Source organism: Dasypus novemcinctus (genome assembly GCF_030445035.2).
Source record: "Dasypus novemcinctus isolate mDasNov1 chromosome 12 unlocalized genomic scaffold, mDasNov1.1.hap2 SUPER_12_unloc_1, whole genome shotgun sequence".
Classification (NCBI taxonomy): Eukaryota; Metazoa; Chordata; class Mammalia; order Cingulata; family Dasypodidae; genus Dasypus; species Dasypus novemcinctus.
In genome coordinates this window covers 477,853-500,502 of record NW_026688129.1, presented here as the reverse complement: position 1 = coordinate 500,502, position 22,650 = coordinate 477,853, and the positions used below count along the sequence as shown (strand labels likewise).

General features: G+C 39.0%; 1 protein-coding gene and 1 pseudogene across 2 annotated transcripts in view; one reads left to right on the top strand and one right to left on the bottom strand.

Annotated features, from left to right (window-relative positions):
* Positions 1 to 4,673: 4,673 nt before the first annotated feature.
* LOC101446990 (zinc finger protein 596-like) overlaps positions 4,674 to 22,650 on the bottom strand; it is a 112,855-nt gene continuing 94,878 nt past the window's right edge. Inside the window, exon 7 of one of the 2 annotated variants that reach the window (XM_071213558.1) lies at positions 4,674 to 8,212. In XM_071213558.1, coding sequence (XP_071069659.1) covers positions 8,171 to 8,212 — 42 coding nt within the window. In that variant the 3' untranslated portion in view covers positions 4,674 to 8,170. The remainder of the gene's footprint in view (positions 8,213 to 22,650) is intronic. The other variant, XM_071213557.1, reaches the window with a different exon arrangement.
* On the top strand, positions 10,520 to 22,156 carry LOC131277398 (kelch-like protein 42 pseudogene; annotated as a pseudogene).

The window sequence follows — 22,650 nt, the reverse complement described above, 5'->3', positions numbered from 1 at the left end:
AAGAGGAAGAGAAGGACAAACAAGACAGAAGACCTAGAAAATAACTACTAAAATGGGATATATAAATTCAGAAATGGCAACAACTCTATTGAATGTGATTGCCTAAACAGCCCAGCCAAAGTTAGAGATCATCAGACAGGATGAAATTTCAAGATCTAACAAAGTACTGTCTACAACAGCCCACTTTAGATTCAAAGACACAAAGATAATGAAAATAAAATGATGAGAAAAGACATACCATTCAAACAGAAACCATCAGAAAGCTGGAATAGTTATATTACAATCAGACAAAATAGGCTCTACAAGAAATGTTACTAGAGATAAAGATGGATATTTGATAATAACAAAAGAATCAATGCATGAAGAAAGTATCAATATAAATATATGCATACTTAACATCTAAGCCTCAAAATACCTAAAATAAAACTGATGCACATTTCAGAGAGATGTAAAGAATGTGAGAGACAAGTTTACTGTTTCATGATCTTCCCCAGTTCAGTACCTCTCACTTTATACTTCTACATTCATATAATTCAGGCTGATTTTTTTTTAAGATTTATTTATTTCTACCCCTCATTGTTTTGCACTCACTGTCTGCTCTCTGTGTTCTTCTGTGCCTACTTGTCTTCTCTTTAGGTGGCAGTGGGAACTGATCCTGGGTCCTTCAAGAGTGGGAGAGAGGTGCTAAATCTCTTGCACCACCTCAGCTCCCTGGTCTTATTCTCTCTCCTCTGTGTCTCTTTTCATTGTGTGAATTGCTGTACCAGCTTTCTGCATGGGCCAGCATTCCATGTAGGGCCACATTTTTGTGTGGGCCCCCACTACACATGGGCCAGCTCTGCATGCAGGCCAGCTTGCCTTCACCAGGAGGCACTGGGAATAGAACCTTGGTAGATGGGAGCCCAATCACTTGAGCCACATACATTTCCCACACCCTGATTTTTTTAAGCACAAGTTTACTAATTTGGCTCAGGTAGATCATGTTCTCCCTCTGAATGCCCAACCTTTACTAGTTTTAATATATACATTTGATGTATAATGAATGTTTTGGAATGAAAAAACAAGAGCAAATGAATGAATGGATGGTACCCCACACAATGGGGGAGAAGCAAGGCAGCATAGCCTATTCTAGGCACAGTTATACTGCAGGTTTTTACAAATGTCTTCAGTAGAATTTTCTAAACTGAATTCCTGGAGAAGTTAATGGGTTTTCAATGAAAAACAGTCAATACTCAAAATTTACATTCTCTTCATTTCTTGGATACTCTCAACACCCATTACTGTGTTTAAACCAATTTCTCCACTTTCACAAATTCCAATTATTTGATCAGAATTTGATTAATAACTTCAGAATTCTCCTCAGAATACTGTTTAAAATAAGCTGACCTCTAGTGTAATATAGTTCTGATGAGATTGTAGGGGGAAAGCCTGGAGAGATGAACTGTGGCCAGGCCATGAGATTTTTGGTCTGAAATGCTGAGGTATTTGGATTTTACTGTGTAGACATAAAAAGATGAAAAAATTTTTAATAAGGATGTTATATTTTCTAATAACAACAATAAAGATGATGAATTGTAGAGAGGTTAGTCAAGAAGCAGAGGAAATAGTAGGAAACTTGTGATAAAGAGCCAGTCTATAAGTAATGAAGATGTGATCTAAGTCTATGGCAGGAAGAACAGGGAGGAGAACAGAAACTAAGAAAACATATTTAGAGAGTAGAGTTGATGCATCAGTGCTAACTGCATCAATGAATGAGGGAGTAGGACATGTCAAGAAAACATTCCATCTTCTGGCTTAGACCATTTGTGGTAAAATTCACTGACAGGGAAGAGCAGGCAGAACTTTGGGGGAAGAGCTTTAATTTGAGGTATCAGTGAGTCCAACTGGAAATTCAGATGTGTGGCTGGAGACAGTTCTCACTAGATGAGAAGGGCTGTGTTCACTTGCATAGGGATTCAGTTGAATCCATAGTTGGAAGTGGAGACTCAGAGAAAGAATTAGAGTAAGGGGTATATGGGCAGGAGATTGAACTTTGGGGGCATCAACATGAGAGGGATAAATAGGGGAAGATTAGATGGAGAAGAAAGAAACCTAGAGGTAGGAAGGAATTCAAAAAAGATGATATGGGTAAGCCTAGGTGGTAGTAGGGGAGAACATAATCAAATATATAAACAATGATGAGAAACGAGAGAGAAAATATCAAGAAGATAATGAAAGGAATGTGTCTATTGCATTTGGATCTTGAATGTAAGTGGTAATGTTAGAAGAACAGTTTCATTGGAGTAGTTGGCTGAAGTGTGACAAGATCACAGCTGGTTGAATTGGAAATGAATAAATTGTGCCAGGTGATGGCCTAGACTCATCTAAGAAGCTTACATCTGAGAGGAGAGTGAGGGAGCACTATTTAAACTGGTAGGGTTATCTCAGTTTTGGATGAGACATAAAGAGAGGGGAGAGCATGCTTATGTGCCAGGTGAAAGCCAGAAGAGGGAGAAAAGATATCTGAGGGACAAAGTAACCCCACAAGAAGAAGAAAGAAAGAAATAACAAAGATAGAGCAGAACTAAATGAAATAGAAAATAAGAAAGCACTTGAAAAGATAAACAAAACCAAGAGCTGGTTCTTTGAGAAGATCAATAAAATTGACAAATCCTTAGCGAGACTAACAAAGAAAAAAAGAGAGAAGATGCAAATACAGAAAATAAGAAATGAGAAAGGAGATATCACCACTGACCCCACAAAAATAAAGACTATCATAAGAGGATATTTGAAAAATTATATTCCAACAAAAATGACAATTCAGAAGAAGTGGACAAATTCCTAGAAACACATAAGCAGCCTATATTGACAAAAGAAGAAATTGATGATCTCAACAAACCAATCACAAGTAAAGAGATAGAATCAGTCATTAAAAACTTCCCAACTAAGAAGAGCCGAGGGCCAGACGGTTTCATGCAAACATTCTGGAAAGAACTAACACCACTCCTGCTGAAACTCTTCCAAAAAACTGAAACAGAAGGAACATTACCTAACTCATTCTATGATGCCAAATCACCCTAATACCAAAGTCAAACAAAGACGCCACAGGAAAGGAAAACTACAGGTCAATCTCTCTAATGAAACTAGATGCAAAAATACTCAACAAAATAGTTGCTAATCACATTCAACAGCAAATCAAATGAATTATATACCATGACCTATTGGGTTTCATACCTGGTATGCAAGGATGGTTCAATATAAGAAAATCAATCAATGTAATACAGCATATAGAGAGATCAAAAGAAAAAAAATCACATGATCATATCGATAGATGAAGAAAAAGCATTTGACAAAATATGGCACCCTTTCCTGGTAAAAACACTGCAAAAGATAGGAAAAAAAGGAAACTTTCTGAACATGATAAAGGGTATATATGAAAAAAACACAGATAACATCATTTATGATGGTGAAATCCTAAAATCTTTCCTTGTAAGATGAGGAACAAGACAAGGATGCCCCTTAACTCCCCTCCTATTTAACATAGTGATAGATGTACTTCCTCAAGCATTGAGTTAAGAAACACATATAAAAGGCCTCCAAATTGGAAAGGGAGAATTGAAAATTTCACTATTTGCAGATGACATGATCCTATACATAGAAAGCCCTGAGAAATCTATAACCAAGCTTATGGAACTTATAAATGAGTTCAGTAAAGTTGCAGGTTATAAGATCAATGCACAAAAACCATGTTATATTTGCTGTAGCTGATGTACAGCAAATATACATCATTTACACCAATGATGAGCAATCTGTGGAGGAAATCAAGAAAAAATGACACAATAGCAAATAAACAGGTAATCCTTCCTTATTATATTTTCTGAAGTGTTTTCTCAACATTGTTTCAACCAGACATTGTGTGAGAGCTCATTTTGTCATACTGTGTTATATAACTGGGTGGAGACTCATACAATGTGTGGGAAGGTATACCCCCATCCTGGGGATGCCTGATGTTCTCAAATATAGGGAATTGTGTCTCTCAAGAGAAATACTGGTCCTAACTGGGGAGGACAGTTTAATGTATCAAGCCCTCAGCATTGATGCAAGTATCTGTAAATCTGGTCTTTCAAGCAGTGAAACTTGGTTGTCACTGTGGGCCCTGATGGGAGGGGGAGAGAGGAATAAAATAGATGGAAACAGGGTAATTGGGGGTCAATGGAAGTGTTCCATGAGATCATGCAATGATGGATTATAGGACATGTTAAATTTCACCAAAAATGTATAAAAGTCTATAAGCTAAAATGTAAAACATAATGCAAACCATAGTATAACTAAATATTTAGAAAATTGTAGTTTGAAAAATAAGCCACAATGTAATGCAAAATGAAACTTTGTTTGGTAGCTATGTTTCAATATCTGTATATCAGCTACATCCAATATAATATGAACATGTAAAAAGATCATTGGTGAGGAAGGGGGAAAACATTTGTTGTTGGATATATGGGAGACCCCTATATTGCATATGTGACTTTACTGTGATACAAAACTGTTTCAAAGACAAAATTAAAAATGTTTTTTTAAAAAAAGGATGTAGACCCTGAGGAAGGAATGAAAGAAATTGCCTTGCCACTGTACATAAATGGCAAGAGCTATTACAGTGATGAAAGTCAAAACATAAAAAACAAAGTTTTGTGACATTTTTCATTCTTTAATACCCCAATTCACTTTTACTTTATTTTAGTTTTTCTAAATTAGTATTTATTCTATTTCTAATCTTTAAACCTATCATTATTATTTCATTTTCCTACTAATTGAATTTGGCAATATATTAGGCTTCATTTTTGAAGTTGTGGATATTTGGATTACAGAGGGGTTCAACTATGGCAGGGGAGGAACACTGGTGTGGGGTGTTATTGATGGGGGACACGTGTTTGGGAGGGATTTCTCCAGAGCATGTATATAGGGTATATAAAAATGCTTGGATATTCATTGGGTATTTTCATAGTAGTTACCATTAGAAATGTCCATGGAAGAATTGCTGAGTTCCTAGCCAGGGGAGCTCTATCACAGTCCCTAAAGGACCAGCAACAATCCCCCAAGTGCAACGGCAAAGACCAAAAAAAAAGGAAGGTCCGACAAATGAGCCCTTGATACTGATGACTATGCTTGTAAGTCTGTGCACCTGACATAAGAACAAGGCCTAGAATTGTAGGGTGCCTAAGAGTTACCTCCTGAGAGCCTCCATGTTGTTCAAATGTGGCCAGTCTTGAAGCCAAACTCAGCATGTAAATGCATTGCCTGCCCCCCAGCGTGGGACATGACTCCCTGGGGAAGAGCCTCCCTGGTGCTGAGGGATTACTACCAAGTACCAGCTGATGATGTAACTAGAAAATGACCTTGAAAAAAGGGGTCAACTCTGACCAGCAGAATATCTCAAACTACATATAATATCAGGAGTTAAAAATGCTTTTTGACCCAAATCAAGGGGGAAATGGAAAGGAGAAATGAGTTTATATGGCTATGAGTCTCCAAAAAGAGCCAGGAGGTTATCAGAGGGGTTGACCTTATGCACACCTCAGCAGATCCCAGAGACAGATAAAGTAGATACAACCCCAGGTATTGGTTCTTCTGAGGGCTACAGAGACCCACAGGTTCTATGGTCATGGCAAATGGAGTTCAGTGCCATGTCAGTTGGCCCTACTTTGGAGTTTGTGTTTCTGTGTGATGGAGCTGGATTCAGATGTGATCTTTGTTCACAAACCTCTCCTGTTACATTTACTAGAACTAGATGGTGCTGGGGTTTAATATATACCCAGGGGGCCTGAATCTCTGGACTGACCATGTGATAGCCAGGCCCTGAGCCTCAACAGACTTCAGCTCCTACCCTCTGGTTTATTGGACTTACCCCACTCAGCTAATACGGAGTTGAAGAAGGTCAACCACCACACCATGGAGCCAAGAGTGCCTACAACTGAGAGCAGGAGGATTGCATCCAGCATCCACGTGGAATCTAGGCCCCCTCTTGTTACAGGTGTGGAGTGAACATGACCACTGCAGGGTCCACAGGATGGAGGAATAGAGTATGGATTAGAGTGTATTTACTGATAATCTATTCATGAACTATTGTGATTAGTAATGGAAGAAAATGTGGCATTGGTGTGGAGAAAGTGGCCATGGTGACTGCTGGGGGTAGGGAATGGGAGGAAGAGATGAGATGTGGAGGCATTTTCAGGAGTTGGAATTGTCCTGGGTGATTCTGTAGGGACAGTTACCAGACATTGTATGTCCTCCCATGGCCCACTGGGTGGAATGTGGTAGAGTGTGGACTATGATGTGGACCAGTGACCATGAAGTGCAGTGGTGCTCAGAGATGTTTTCACCAAATGCAAGGAATGTCTCATGATGATGGAGGAGATTGTTGATATGGGGGGAGAAGTGGGGTGAGGGGGGTGGGGGATATATGGGGAACTCATATTTTTTTAATGTAATATTAAAAAAATAAGAGATAAAAATAGAAAAAAGATATCTGAGGGGATTGAGCAATGTTGTTGGTATAAGATGAGAAGCAATATATTCAAGGCCAACTGAATAAGACCTAGTAATATATTCTTATTCTAGTACCTATAGCATTTATACCATCAATTGGTATATTAATCTAAGACACAATATTTAGGATAGATTCAGTAAGTTAGGCAGAAACATCTTCATACTCATTTGTGTTTTCCTTACCACAGTAGGTTAGAACAAATAGGGGTTAATTTGTCCAGAAACATGCCTTGCTCATCCTGCTGTACCTGCTCTGCTCCCACCCCTCTCCATATAGATTCTGTAAATAAAATCCAAACTTATGGTGTCTTACCATGTGATCTGCCTTTTTCTCAACTCTCCAATTGCATCCCTAACCAATTTTCCTGATTCTCTTTTCTGTACTTTGAACTGGGAATTGCTTTCCTTATTTTAGGCATTTGCCCTTCTTGTGACTGCTGCTGGGAAAGCTCATTCCTTAGCACTTTGCGTGGCTGCATTCTTCAAATTCTTCATAGCTAAACCTGAAGGTCACTTCATCTCCTCACATGAAAGGGGATCTCTGTAATCACCCATACTTTATTAGTCTTTTATTAGATCTATTCCTTCTTTCCTTAGTGTGGTTATTTTTTTAACTTTATATTTAGAGAAGTTTAGATTCATATCCAGAAAAATTACAATAAAAATACAGGGAATTCCCATACAACATCTCTGCACCCACACACAGTTATCCCTATTACTGACTTGTTAGATTAGTGTTGACAATTTGTTACAATTGATGAACCAATTGCCACTAATCAAAGTCTATAGATTATAATAATCTTTTTAATTCTGTCAGATCATTTCATGGAGCAATGGCTATCTTTTCTGGCATTTAGTTAGGCCTCATGTTAATAAAGAACCATCAAGGTGACTGTGATTTATCATAATGCCAGTTTTTCAGTATATGTAAGTGTACAACATTCCAGATTATGAAATGAGTAAGAGAAAATATGTCAAGATTTACTGTCCTCTTCATTCTGAGTGTATGAAAGAGTACAGTTATTCCTCTCCTAGTGGGGCATGTAGAGCAGACATCTACCAACTCTGGCCTGAGCAGTTGGTGTATTTGGAACACTGGCCATGATTGAATCTTTTCTCCTGTTCTTTGGGTGATTTGTGCTGAGTAATAACCTATTCCCTTTCTTAAAGCTTTTTTGTGACTAAGCCTTTGTTCCCAAGATGCACTACAGAGTAACGTGTTCCACTGATTTGGGGGCTGCAAGTAGAGTACCTTGCAAATTATGGAATGGAATTGTTTATTTTTGGCAATTATTTTCATCATTATTTAATACCATTTGTATGGTGGTGTCTTGAGCAAAACAGGACTGATGGGCTTGTGGGCTAAACTGAGGGTTTGTCTCTTGTCTACTATGATTGGTAGAGGTAATGATCTACAGTTGCAGTACCATGTTGACTACATCTGCTGGAAGAAAGGTATCAATCAATGGAACTTTGAGAATCCCCCATGAATTCCAAGGAGTCGAATAGCTGGTTTAATCCTGAGATCAATGAGGTTGAATCTTCCAATGCCTGGCATTTAGTTCCTGGGTCATGGCTTCTTATATCTCTTCTCATTCTGGAACCAGGGTTACAAACAGGCCTCCAAGAATATGTAGTGAGTGTGAGGTCAGTCATTACTCAGGAGACTATTGGAATTGAAAATCATGACCTGGAGAGGAAAACAAATTATGAGACATTTGGGAAGATAACAGGGTAGATAGCTCCAGTACCCAATCCTTTTACCACAACTATAAAACAGACAGGGACAATCTGAAACACCTATTCTAAATGTCCAGAGGCCAGAAGATTGCTGTATAACATCCATGAAAGAGCAGGAGGAAAAGGACAACAAACTATGGTAAAGAACTGTAATTGCTATCTCTGAGTGGCAGCTGTTGTTGCCCATCATACAATCTCATAGCAGGCCACTCCCATGGGGTGCAGTCCCTGGTAGATGATACTGACAGAAAGGGATGTAAAAATCCTATTCCTCTAGAAGAGGGGAGGCACAGCTGATCACTGATCATAGCTTTTGATTATCAAATTCAGATCATTGGATACTGACTCTGGGGGAAGATATTGTTTCAACCTGCCCTGGAAACAGGGGATGGCAGCCAATGTTCAATATTTCCTGAACAAGGGCAGAGGCCATGGTGATTTAAAGCAATAATTACCCTGGGCTGTGGGAGGAGTAAGCTGAAGTGTTGCATTTGCTTGGAAGGCTAGGAAAACAGCTTTAGGGAGCCATCCAAGAAGCTTTTGTAGTCCTTAATGTCCTCTCCCACAGGACACATTGGAAAAAGTCTGCACCCCTTTCCTTGTTTCCTGGCTCTTTTACAGCTGGGAAGAAACTTAGGAATTCATCCATGGTGTGACCTTCCTAACAGAATTTGCACTTTACACAAAAGCAGCATGAGACAAAGGAATATAGAAAACTATAGAAGTGGAGAGTCTGGGACAAAGGCCTGCCTGCCTCAAATACTCAGGACAGAGCAGCTTATATCCTAGGAAGAGCAGACAACCAAACTCCTTCAAACACTGGAACTCCAAAACAACTAACAAAGCCACAGGAAAAGAGAGAGACCAGAAAGACAAGGAAAAAGCTGCATATTACATTTGCCTTTGGCAAACAAACCTTCCTATTAGGATGGCAGAAGTCCAAGAAAATGTTTGTGTTCTAACCTTTGTAACTCAGCTGGTCACAAAATGAGAATAAAATACATCCCAGGCATAAATCCAAGAGCTAACATTTAAAATATTAACACAGGGTGCAACAAAACAACAGAACACAGAGAGAACCAGGAAATGATGGTTCATCCAAAGGACGAGGATAAAAATACAGAAAATACCAATGACAAAGATGAGACTATGGACATACTCAATAAAGCCTTCTGAAAAGAGGTCTTAAAAGTACTTAAGAGTGTGAATGAATGCACAGGTAAAGAACTAAATGATATCAGAAAAATAATAAACAAAATGAGAGTCTAAGTATAGAGGTAAATTTAAAAGTAACAAAACAATAGGAGTGGAGTTGAAGACCACAATAACTGGTATGAAAAATGGTCAGGAGGGTTTTAAGAGCAGATTGTACCAGGCAGCAAACTTCAATAAAGACATCTGAAATGAATCAGGCTGAGGAGCAGAAAAAGAAAAGAAATACAAATGTTGTAGAAAAGTCAGGCATATGCGATTTCAAAGGCCAGGACACAAGAACTCTGAGGAGGAAGATTGATTTATTTTGACCAGCTGGACTGGGCAGACTCCTGACCTAATAAAAACCGAGACCCAAATAGAATTTTTCGGTCCCTTTTATACAGAAGAGGAGACAAATGGTGCTTGTATGCAAAAAGACCTTTTGTTAGTTTCTTCAAGTGTTTTATCTGAGTATCAAATAGGTTATTTCCTCCAGGTAAGTTTGATTTAGCTCATATTCCCCACATTCCAAGCCAGCTTGAATTTAGCATATCCTCCACATTTCATCTGGATGCAACCTTGAATACACATTCAGTCTTACATCCTTTCTGAACATTCAAAGACTGTAGGACCTGTATTACTTATTTGGATTTCTAGAGACTAGGTACACTTGGAAACAATTTTGAATTAATGCACAGGCTATATTCCTAAAAGTGAAAATAGCCTAAAACATCAATTGCATACCAGTATATGTATTACGGGAATGTCAGTTGGATAATAAGGATATAAAGGGCCAGAAGGGATATTCAAGAAATAACAACAGAGAACTTCACAAACTTATAGGTAGGTGTGAATATGCAAATCCCAGAACTCATAGATCACCAAATGGGATAACCATGAAAAATACTTATCTCACCATGTATTGATTACATCACCAAATGCACAAGATAATGAGAGTTCTGAAAGCTGCAAGAGAAAAGCAAAATTTTACATACAAGGGAGTCCCAATTAGATTGAGGATGGACTGATTTCTCATCAGGTCTTAATGTAGTCTAGAGTGCATATGGTTGAAATTCTTAAAGTGCTGAAGGAAAACACCTGGCAGCCCAAAATTGATATACAGTGAGTTGCTCTTTCAAAAATGAAGGAAAATTAACAATTCTCAGTTAAACAAAATGGGGGCTTCATCATCACTAGACCTGCCTCACAAGCAATGCTAATTGGAGTTTTTCAGACTGAAACAAAAGTACAATAGAAAGTGTTTCAAAACAGCCTAAAGAAACAATGACCTTCATAAAGGTTATAACTTGGGTAATTGTAAATGCCAGCATTATTGTATGGTATTGCTTCATATGTAACTCCACTTCTTGCTTCCTGCAAGTGCTAAAATGCAAATGCATAAAAGGTAATGATAAATAAAGGCTTTTGTACATAAAATGTACAAACATGTAAGTGATAAAAGTAAAAAAATGGTGGGGGTTCAAAAGTTTATAGTATACATGTATGCTATTGAAGTTAAGTAGGTATAAAACTGAAGATAATTATTACATATTTAGTATGATACATTTTAACCTCATGGGTTAAAAACAAATGAAAACCATTCAGATAGAATTTGGAAGGCACACAAAATGGCACAACAAAAGAAAGCAAATTAATATTAAACAGAAATGACTATTCCTAGCAGGGAGCCATGTAAAATGGCAGCTTCCCACAAAATGGAGAGAGATACATGAGACCAAAAAGTCAGAAAAGTCAAGCTTGGTAAAAAAAGAGTTTTAATAGGGGGCTTATGTGTGGACTCACAGTCAATGGTCCAGAGGGGAGATTCTCTCTCTTTGAGAGTTTCAGACTGGACATGGTCTAAATACTAATCTGTGGGAATGGGCAGACAGCATGACACTTCTGAAGCTCAAGCCACATGTGCCACAAAGCAAGAGAGGTCTTTTTTTTTAAACCCATGTCTAGGTGAAGACAGAGAGGGCATGTGAAGGGGTAGCATGATTAGAATTGCAATGCTCAAGAGATAAACAAGAACCAAATAGTCACCATGTTTTCTAGAGGGCAGAAGTTACACTTTCACAGGAACTATGTAAAATGAGCATTTGCAATGTTTGTCAGTAGGGCTAAAGTTACATCTTTATAGTAATTACTAAGGGATCTATTGATACAAAGGTCATCAAGCACAGATCAGATTATTCTTAGAGTTTCTGGGAAAGAATTCTAACCATACATGTTACTTATCAGTTATGAGCTCACAGTTATTTCTTAAGGCTTGCTGTATAAGTACTAAGAAATGAAATGCCACTGTGACTAGAAGGGGAAATAAATGAAAGAGTTGTCAGAAAAATTCAAAGCCATATATGCTACAGTGAGAGAAAAAACAGCATAAGACTTAGAAAGGTAAAGTAGAAAAATGACAAAAGAAATTTTTATATTATCAGTTTTGCCTTTAAATGTAAATGGAATCAACTCTTCAGTCAAATGGAAGAAATTGGTAAAATGTATTAAAAAGCATTAAAAAAAAACTATATGCTGTCTGCAAGAGACATATATTACATTCGAGATACAAATATGTTGAAGGTAAAAGGATGGAAAAAATATATCATGCAAGTTGTATCCCAAAGAGAACTGAGGATGGTACATTTGTTAGAATTGATTTATAAATATTGAAACATTGCCTACCTTTGGGATACAGGCCATGTTAAATTTCACCAAAATTTATAAAATGTATGGCCCAAAATGTAAACAATAATGCAAATCATTAACCATGGCTAGTAAAAATTCTTCAATATTTGTACATAATTTGTAACAAATGTACCATCCACATGTAAAATGTTATTAATAGGGGAAAGGGAAAAAGAGGGAGGAAGATGAGTATATGGGAATACCTTCTATTCTGTGACTTTTCTGTAACCTAAAGCTTCTTTGAAGACAAAATGAAAAAAATTAAGACACTGGGGAAATAAACAGAAAAAATGTCACTATACAGGCAAGATAATCGACCTTTAAGTAATGAAAGATGTAATGACAAATATGTTTTAAATTTTATATTTTTAATTAATTTTTACTATCCCACATTTTTTAAAAGTTTGTATTGTATTTTATTTTTAAAACTCTCATTATTTCTTTTTTATTAATTGTATTTGGTTATTTTCTTATTTATTTATTTATTTATTTTTAATTGTATGTTTTGAAGATACAGAGATCATAAAAAATGTTGCATTAAAAAATATAAGAGGTTCCCTATACTCCACAACCTCCCACATGAACAACCTCTTTCATCATTTTGGCACATTTGTTGCCTTTGGTGAATACATTTTGGAGCACAACTACACCACATGGACAATAGTTTACATTGTAGTTTATACTCTCCCCCACTACACTCAGTGGGTTATGGCAGGATTTATGTCTAGCATCTGTCCTTGCAATATCATTTAGGACACCTCCAAATCCTAAAAATGCCCCACATCGCATCTCCTCTTCCTTCTACCTGCCCTTAGCAACTACAGTGGCTGCTTTCTCCATATCAGTGCTACAATTTCTTCCATTACTAGACACAATAGTTCTATAGTAGAATACCAGTAAGTTCACTCTAATCCACATTTTATTCCTCCATCCTGTGGACCCAGGGATGGTGATGCCCACTCCACCTCTATATTGAGAGGGGACTTAGATCCCACATGATTGATGGATGGAATTCTCCTGCTTGCAGTTGTAGGCACTCATTCCCTGGTGTTGTGATTTATCATTGTCACCTACCTGTTAGCTGACCTCGTTAAGTCATGCTTACAAACACCTCAGCAGGATCCCAGAGATAGCCAAAGGATATACAACACCAGGTACTGGTGCTCCTGAGGGCTATGGAGATACACAGGTTCTATGGTCATGGCAGATGGCTGTGGAGTTCAGTGCCTTGTCAGTGGCCCCTACTTAGGAATTTGTGTTCCTAAGTGTGATGGAGTTGTACTCAGATGTGACCTTTCTACACATGCCTCTTCTGTCACTTTAACTGAACCTGTGGTTGGCTCTGGGGTTGGTGTATACCCAGGGGAATTGAATCTCTGGACTGGACATGTGCCAGCTGGGTCCAGAGACTCAGCAGAGTTGCAACTCCTACTTTCCAGTTCATTGGTCTTACCCAGGTCAGCTATCAGGGAGGTTAATATGGTCAACCCCCACACCAGGGAACCAAGAGCGCCTACAACTGTAAGCAGGAGAATCACATCCATCAACTATGTGGGATCTAAGCCCCCTCTCAATAACTCATTCTATGAAGCCATCTGTTTTGCTAAGGAAGAGGCAGAAATTCTAAATGCTACCAAAGGCAGATTTATTCAATCAAATGAGTTTCAGGTTATATCAAATGATTATAAGAATTAAGCAATCACAGAAAAGAAGAATAATCAATTAAATGATGTAGGAAAGAATGAAGGTACATACAACCACTCACCAAATTGGGAAAACACAACATCTGATCTCTCTTGAAGCTGGGAAGTATTTTTGCAGCTGATCAGAGTCCCAATTGGGAAACTGGTCCCAGGCAAAGTGTCCTCTCCTGGGTGATACTTCAACTGGCAACTTAGGGGCTATCCCTGTTTAGGGGTTCCAAACCTCGGAACCCCAATGAGTCTTGCAACTTGGGAGGAATGACCTCATCAAAAGTAACCAAATCCAACTGGTGGGGAGTGGCTAGTCCTCCACAGGAGAGACACAGTGTCTTGAGGGGTCTTTTGTCTATTCAGTCCATGGTACACTAACATCAGCTTTATCTTGATGTTAACTTTATAGAGGATACAATTAGGACACGCAAATACCACATCTATTAACTTGGTCCTTTTAAACATTTGTTTTTTGGGTAATGAATGATGGGGTTGCCTGCATAGCAGCATAATATTCCAAAGGACAAAAGACAAGTTAATCATTCACAATTTTAGACTGAAACAGCAGAGACTATTAATTAGAAAGCTTATGAATTCACAATTCTTTTTTATTTTTTTTATTTTTTTTAAGATTTATTTTTTATTTATTCCCCCACCCCCCTTGTCTGCTCTCTGTGTCCATTCACTGCATGTTCTTCTTTGTCCACTTCTGTTGTTGTCAGCGGCACAGGAATCTGTGTTTCTTTTTGTTGCGTCATCTTGTGTGTCAGCTCTCCATGTGTGTGGCACCATTCCTGGGCAGGCTGCACTTTCTTTCATACTGGGTGGCTCACCTTATGGGGTACACTCCTTGTGTGTGGGACTCCCCTATGCAGGGGACACCCCTGGAATTCACAATTCTTAATAAAAATTTTCTTATAGTACAAAACCAGCACTACTTTCATAGTTAATCCAGATAAAGATACCACAAGAAAGAAAAAATTCAGACCAATCTCTCATTAATTAAAAAGTAAAAATCTCAAGAAAATACTAGCAGACTGAATTTAGCAGCATCTTAAAAGAATTTTACATGATGATGTAATGGTAATCATCCCTGATATGCAAATTTGGTTTAACATTAGAAAATCAATTAATGTAAACCACCACACTATCATAATGAAAGAAAATACCCACATGATCATCTCAATAAAGACAGAAAAGGCATTTAATGAACTACAGCACCATTTGTAGATAAAAAGCACTTAGAACACTAGGAACAGAAAGAAACTTCATCCACAATGCAGGGCATATGTGAAAACCCCACAGTTAACATCCTACTTAATGGTGAAAGACTGAAAACCTTCCATCTATGATCAGGAAAATACAAGGATGAGCAGTGATTCCTCTGTTATTCAATATTGTACTAAAGTTCTTGTCAGAGCAATTAGGCAAGAAAAAGAAATAAAGGCATCCAGACTTGAAAGGAAAAGGTAAGACATTCCCTATTTGCATCTAATAACATCCTATATACAAAAAATCCTACAAAATCTACAATGAAAATCCTAAAACTAATAAATGAATTCAGCAGATTGGCAGGGTACAAAATTAACAGCCAAATGTTAGTAGTGCTTCTAAACACAATAAACAATTAGAAGAAGTGACAAAAAAAATCAAATAAAATGATCAAATATAAAAGAATAAATATAACCAAGTATAAAAGGGCTTCTAAACAGAATTTAAAAAATCATTGCCAAAGGGCATTTTAAAAAATCTAAATAAATGGAATGTTATTCATGCTCACAGATTGTATATCATTCTGATATCAATACTACCCAAAGCAATTTGTAGAATTGTCAGAATCGTCGACCCGAAGTGTATTGGGAAAGAAAGACAAAGAAAAAGATGGGATCAGGGGGTCTGAGAGCATAGACTCATCAGACAAGTTTATTGGTCTCAGGGGCTTTCCTTTATACCCCAAGTGATCATGAGAGCAAGCAGTTATCCTAGTTAGCTATACCCATTACCTCAGTTCCTATAATAATTAATAGATATATCTTGGTATAATGGAACTACATGATTATAACTCAATAGTACATAATTTCATTGTTCTATTATATTGTCAAGAAACATGCTTATAAATCTTGTTGCCCAAGTTGCTCCATTCCACCTGAAAGTACACGGTCTCCTGCTAAACTTGTGACCTGCACAAGTTGGAAACAGCATATCTCAGTGGTCAAAGAAGTAACTTACTTTAAGGAAACAATATGCCTTTGTTTCCCACATAAAATCAATGTATTACCAATTAAAATTCAAACAAGTTTCTTTGCAGAAATGGATAAAGAAAATAATAAAATTTATTAGGATGGATATTGGGAACTGGTAGGTGAAGCCATCATGAAAAAGAAGACATGAATTGGAGGACTCACACTTGCCAACCTTAAAAGTTATAAAAACTGTACAGTAATCAAAAGACCATGGTATTGTCACAATGACAGACATATAGAAAAAATGGCATAAAATTAAGAACTCAGTATGCAACCCTCACATTTCTGGCCTGTCAATTACTGACAAGGTGGAAAAGATCTCTCAATCTGGTAAGTATTGTTTCTTCAACAAAAGGTTATGGAAAGCTATATTACCATGAGTGAAAAAAAGGCAGAGACTTCTTGGAAAAATGGTGAAGTAGGTAGGCAGAGTCTGACTCCCTCCCACACAAAAAAAGTGGATGGAAGGCAGAGACCTATCTAAAGGAGTTGCTTTGGATATATATAGAATAGGAAGGTGCTCTGAGTCATCTAGGAGGGTACTGGAAAGAAAAAGAAACCAAAGGAAAATCATGAGTTGCTCACACCTGTGGCTGGAAATGGCACATATAACTCACCCTCAGAGCAAGGAGCATTGGAGGAACCCATGACTTGCTGCCACCAACTGACTGGGATGGGGTACTCCCAGAGAGGGGAGGGGTCTGATAGAGGGTGGACAGTGGTTTCTTTCTTTCTTTTTAAATTTTTAATTGTTTTTTGAAGATAAATAGATCACAAAAACTGTTACATCAAAAATTATAAGAGGTTCCATGTTCCTTTTTGGTGAGTTTGGTGAACTGAGCCCTTTCCATCTCAGAAGGGACCCTGACCAAATGCAGAGGGGGAAGGGTATGTGCCCAGGCAGGCTGCCATGCCCAATCACCAGGGGAAAGTGAGGAACTAGAATATAGAGGGGGTAAGACAAGTGCATAAATAGCAGGACTCACAAATTGTAGTCTAAAATGACTGGGGAAAAGTGTGGAGAGAGCTTTCTGAAGACTAATCAACCTAAGGAGACAATTTAGCTGAGTGGAGGAATTCCCAACTTGCTATCCAATGCCCTTGGTTTGATTCCCTGGTATCTTAAGTGAAGTGGAGAAGTGATCCACTGGGTTATCAGGCATCCAGGTGATATGATAGGAAACATGTAGACATTCTATTTATTTTAACTTTTTTTTATTTTTTAAATGTTCTTTTTTATTTCATTCCTTATTTTACTCATTAAAATCCTGTATATTACCTGCAAAGGGCAGGCTGAAGGGTAACCAATGAACACTGGCAGCCTGAGAAGTTCCTTAGTGACCTAAGAGAGAATGCTGTTTTTCCTTGATTGGTCTCTTTTTGTTGCTGCTGTTTTTTCTTGTGGTTGTGTTTCCTCTTTCTTTGTTCCTTTTTTTTTTCTTTAACTGATTTTTTCTACATATCTTATTTCTTTTCCTTCCTTCATTTTCCATCTTCTGTTTTCAGTTGTTTTTTCTTTCATCCCATCAATTTTTTGTTTTTAATTTTTTTGTTTTTACTTCTTTCTTTCTTTCATCCAACTGTTTTCTTTCTTTTTTGTTTTTTCTTTTTCTCTCTTCTCATCATTGTGGCCTTTTAAATCATTGTATATATTTTTCTCTATTTTATTTCTCATTTCATTTTTTCTATTCCACCTTTTTATTCTTATTCTCTGTACTTATCTTTTACACATGTTAATTATTTATTTTCTTAGGTCTTATATGGTTCCTCTTCTATCTTTTTTATTATTATAACTATTATTCTTTTTCTCTACTTATCTCCTTTTCTCTTATCTTAATTCATTTTTTCCCCCAATGGAACATAGACAAGAGCAAGGAAAAATAATAAGAGGAACTAAGAGTCAAATGGAAATCTTACCACACACACAAAAACAACAAAATAAAACCCTAGAGTAGAAAGAGAAGCTAACCAACTGAATAAATCCATCAAGGCAGATGCCTGGACATCAATAAATTTACAAGTCATACTAAGAATCAGGAAGACATGGCCCAGTCTAATGAACAAAATAAAAAACAGGAGGAGATGCATAACATGGAACAATTACTCAGAGATGTCCAAACAAACATTATAAGTCAAAATTAATGAAATTAATGGAGAGATTAATGATATTAAGAAGACACTTGAGGAACATACCAGAGAAAACATAAAGCTGTTACTTGAAAATGAGGGTGAGTTCAAAATTTTCACAGAAAAACAGAAAATAGTGTTTATCAATAAGAAACCCGTACATCAATAAATACTAAAGAGAGTTTTGCAGCTTGAAAGGAAAAACCAGGAGAGATAGAGTTGGAGGACAGTGTAAGAAAAAAAGAGAAAAAGAGAAATAAAAGCAATAGATGACATACAGAATCTTAAAGATATTATGGCTAAATGAAGGAATTCCTCTACAGTAATAACATTGAATGTTAATGGATTAAACTCTCCAACCAAGACACAGAGATTGGCAGAATGGATACAGAAATAGGAGCCATCTATATGCCATCTACAAGAAACTCACCTTAGACCCAGAGGTGAAAGAGGGCTGAAAGCAAATGGTTGGAAAAGAATTTTACATGCAAACAATAACCAAAAATGGGTGGGAGTAGTTATACTAATATTGGACAATATAGACTTTAAAAGTCTATTGTATGAGACAGAGGACACCATATGGGAATAATCTATGAAGAAGAAAGGAGAATTATAAACATTTATGCACCTAACCAACACTCCTACAAATACATGAAGCTAACATTGGAAAAACTACGTGAAGAAAGAGATGCCTTTACGGTTATAGAGGGGGACATTAAAACACCATTGTCAGCATTAGACAGAACATCTCAACCTTGAATAATACATTAAAGTGTAAGGGTAAGGCCACATTGGGAAAATAGGACTAGAACTACATTAGGAAATAGGAATTGCAAGTGCCTTCAGATAAAATTTTAAAAAGCTTCCTACCCGATAAGAAGGGAAGAAGCAACTACAAAGGTATTAATAAATAACATGGGGCTGCTCCCAAGAAAGGGCTTTTAAAAAACTAGATACGCTATCTTCAGCTAACCGCGGGGTTCCACTTCTGTGCCTGCTTGCTTGCTCGCTTACTAGTAGACCCCCCTCCTCTTCCCTTAAACTCGGGGCTGCTCTCTCCTCTGCGCAGGTAGAGGCAGTCGCTGCATGGCTAATAAAAGATCTCTAATTGGCTTCCAATCCTGAGTTTGAGTGTGATCAATATCGTCGGGCTACAACAAAAGGATCTGGACCTAAAAGACATACAGAATGTTACACCCAAGTACATCTAGATATACATTCTTCTCAAGTGCACATGGATCGTTCTCCAGGATAGATAATATGCTAGGTCCTAGAAAAGCTCTCAATGAATTAAGAAAGAAGGATTTTACACAAAGTACTTTCTCTGACAACCATGGAATGAAGCTGGAAATTGGTAAAGTACAGAAAAGCAGATTAGGAACAAAGATATGGAAGTTAAACAACAAAGTCTTAGACAATCTGTGAGACAAGGAGTAAACTGCAAAAGAAATCAGAAACTACACTGAAACTAAATAAAACAACAACACAATGTATCAAAACCTATAGGATACAGCAAAACCTATACTTAGAGGGAAGTTCATAGCCATAAATGACTATATTAAAAAAGAAGAGGTAAAATCAAAGACCTAACTTGACACCTGGAGGAATTAGAAAAAGTACAACAAACTAACTCCAAAGGACATATAAAGAAGGAAATAACAAAGATTAGAGAAGAGGAAAATGAAATTGAAAATAAGAAAGCACTAGAAAAAATAAACAAAACCAAAAGCTGGTTCTTTGTGAAGATTAATAAAATTGATAAACCCTTAGTTAAACTAACAAAGAGAGAAGGTGCAAATACATAAAATAAGAAATAAGGAAGGAGATATCACCACAGATGTTACAGAAATAAAGAGTATCATAAGAGGATATTTGAAAAATTGTATGCCAAAAAGATGGGTAATTTTGAGGGAATGGATAAATTCCTAGAAACCCACAAGCACCCTACATTGATAAGAAATTCATGAACTCAACAGAACAACCATAAGTCATGAGATTGAGTAAGTCATAAAAAAAAAACCTCCCAAATTAGAAGAGCCAAGAACCAGATGCTTCACATGTGAATTTTACCTAAAATTCCAGGAAGAATTAACAACAATCTTGCTTAAATTCTTCCAAAATATAAGTGGAGGGAACATTGCCTAACTCATTCTATGATGCCAACATCACTCCAATTACAAAGTCAAACAAAGATTCCACAAAAAAGGAAAACTACAGACTAATCTCTTTAATTAGTCCAGATACTAAATTCCTAAACAAAACACTTGGTAAATGTATTCAATAACGCAACAAACAAATTATACACCGTGATCAAGTTTCATGCTTCCTATGCAAGGAAGTTTCAACGTGAGAAAATTAAATGTAATACACCTTATAGCTTCCGAGCGTGAAGCTGCAGAGCAGGCAGGGCCGGGGGCGCAGGGATGGGAACGCAGGGACTTAGGGCCCGGGGCGCAGGGCGGGGCGGGCAGGACCCGGGGCGCGCCTGGCAGAGGAGGTGGTGCAGATCCGCCAGGAGGGCCGCTGCTACCCGCTAAGCAAGACCAAGCTCCTGGAACAGAGCGACTACTTCCGCGCGCCCTACCGCTCGGGCACGCGCAAGGCGAGCGGCACCGATCCCTGCAGGCCCGCGGTGCAGCAGCTTCACCGGCTGCGGTTCGTGCTGGACCTTCGTCAACGAAGGCAGGCTGCCCTGGCCGCGTGGCGACGAGGCGGTCGAGGGCGGCCTGCTGGCGGGGCTAGAGGAGGCCACCTCCTTCCTGCAGGTCACATCGCTGCTGCGGCCGCTGCTGTCGCACTTGCGCTACTCCAGCTGCCTGGAGCTGTATTGCCTGGGCCAGGTGTACTGGCTGCCCGACCTGCAGGACGCCTGCCTGCGCTTCATCGCTTCGTCGCTGTGCACTTCCACCAGGTGCTCGGCCAGCCCCACTTCCACCTCCTGGAGCCGGCGCCCCACGCCCGGAAGGACGGCGGCCTCAAGCAGCGGCTGCGGGAGACCCGCATGACCAGGACCGCTGTCCTCGTGGCCCTGGGCGACTTCCTGGGGGGGGGGGGAGGGGTTGGCCCCGCACCCCTACCAAGGAAGCCCTAGTCCATGCTCAGGTAGGAGGAGATGAGGGAGCGTTGGTTCCCGCTGGCCAGCAGCCTCCCCCCGACCTGGTGAACTTGCGGGGCTGCGGGGCGGCCATCCTGGACAACTACCTCTTCATCGTGGGCGGCTACAGGATGAGCAGCCAGGAGATCGCGGTCGCGCACCCCTACAACCCCAGCACCAACGACGGGCTGCAGGTGGCCTCGCTGAACCAGAAGAGGTCTAACTTTAAAATCATGAATTCAAAGCTCTACGCCATCGGTGGGCAGGCCGTTTCCAACGTCTAGTGTTACAATCCCGAGCAGGATGCATGGAATTTTGTGGCACCATTACCCAATCCCCTGGCCGAGTTCTCTGCGTGTGAGTGTAAGGGGAAGATTTATGTCATTGGAGGCTACACCACTCGAGATCGCAAGATGAACATCTTGCAGTACTGCCCCTCAGCCAACGTCTGGACGCTCTTGGAAACGTGTGACGTCCACATTCGCCAGCAGCAGATGGTGTCCGTCGAGGAGACCATCTACGTCGAGGGGGGCTGTCTCCACGAGCTGGGGCCCACCCGGAGGGGCAGCCAGAGTGGCGACATGCTCACCGTGCAGTCCTACAACATGGCCACTCGCCAGTGGCTCTACCTCAAGAAGATCTCGTCTAAATCGAGCTTCAACTCGATGTGCGCGCTTCACAACAACGGCATGCACGTCAGGAGCCGCGACTTCACCCTGTTCACCAGCCTGGAGCACCAGATTTTCCTCAAGTACAACGTCTTCGCCAACAACTGGGAGGCCTTCTGGCGTTTCCCCGCCTTTGGGCATAATCTGCTGGTTACCTCCCTCTACCTGCCCAATAAAGTGGAAGCATGACTGACAAGCAACCTGTTCAGAACGAGAAGAAAACGTAGCATCACGTTTCTTGGAGATCTGATTTCTAAAAGGGAAACATGGGTTAAATTGGTTCACGTACATGGCGGTTGTAAACGAGCTTACTTGAGCCAATTCTTGGACATTTGCGGGGGAAAGAGACCAACTTTATTATTTTTTAAATTATCATTTTTTAAGTTATGGGAGCAAATCCACGACATTTTCATCCAAGCATGATGCTGTTGGGGGCCAGTGACTGGAACTAATTACCACAAAGTAGATTCGTTTTGTCTGTTTAGGAAAGGGCACTGTAGGTAATTGGCAAGAATGGTGAGATTATCGTTCAAGTCTGTTTTATTTAGGTTATTTGAAATATCATTGCCACGGTGAGAGTTTTTTGTTTTTCTTGTTATCAGTTTGCTTGGCAAGCATTTCTATTAACATTTTCATTCCCTCCTTCCCACACCCGGCCACACCCACACATACTCCTGGCATGT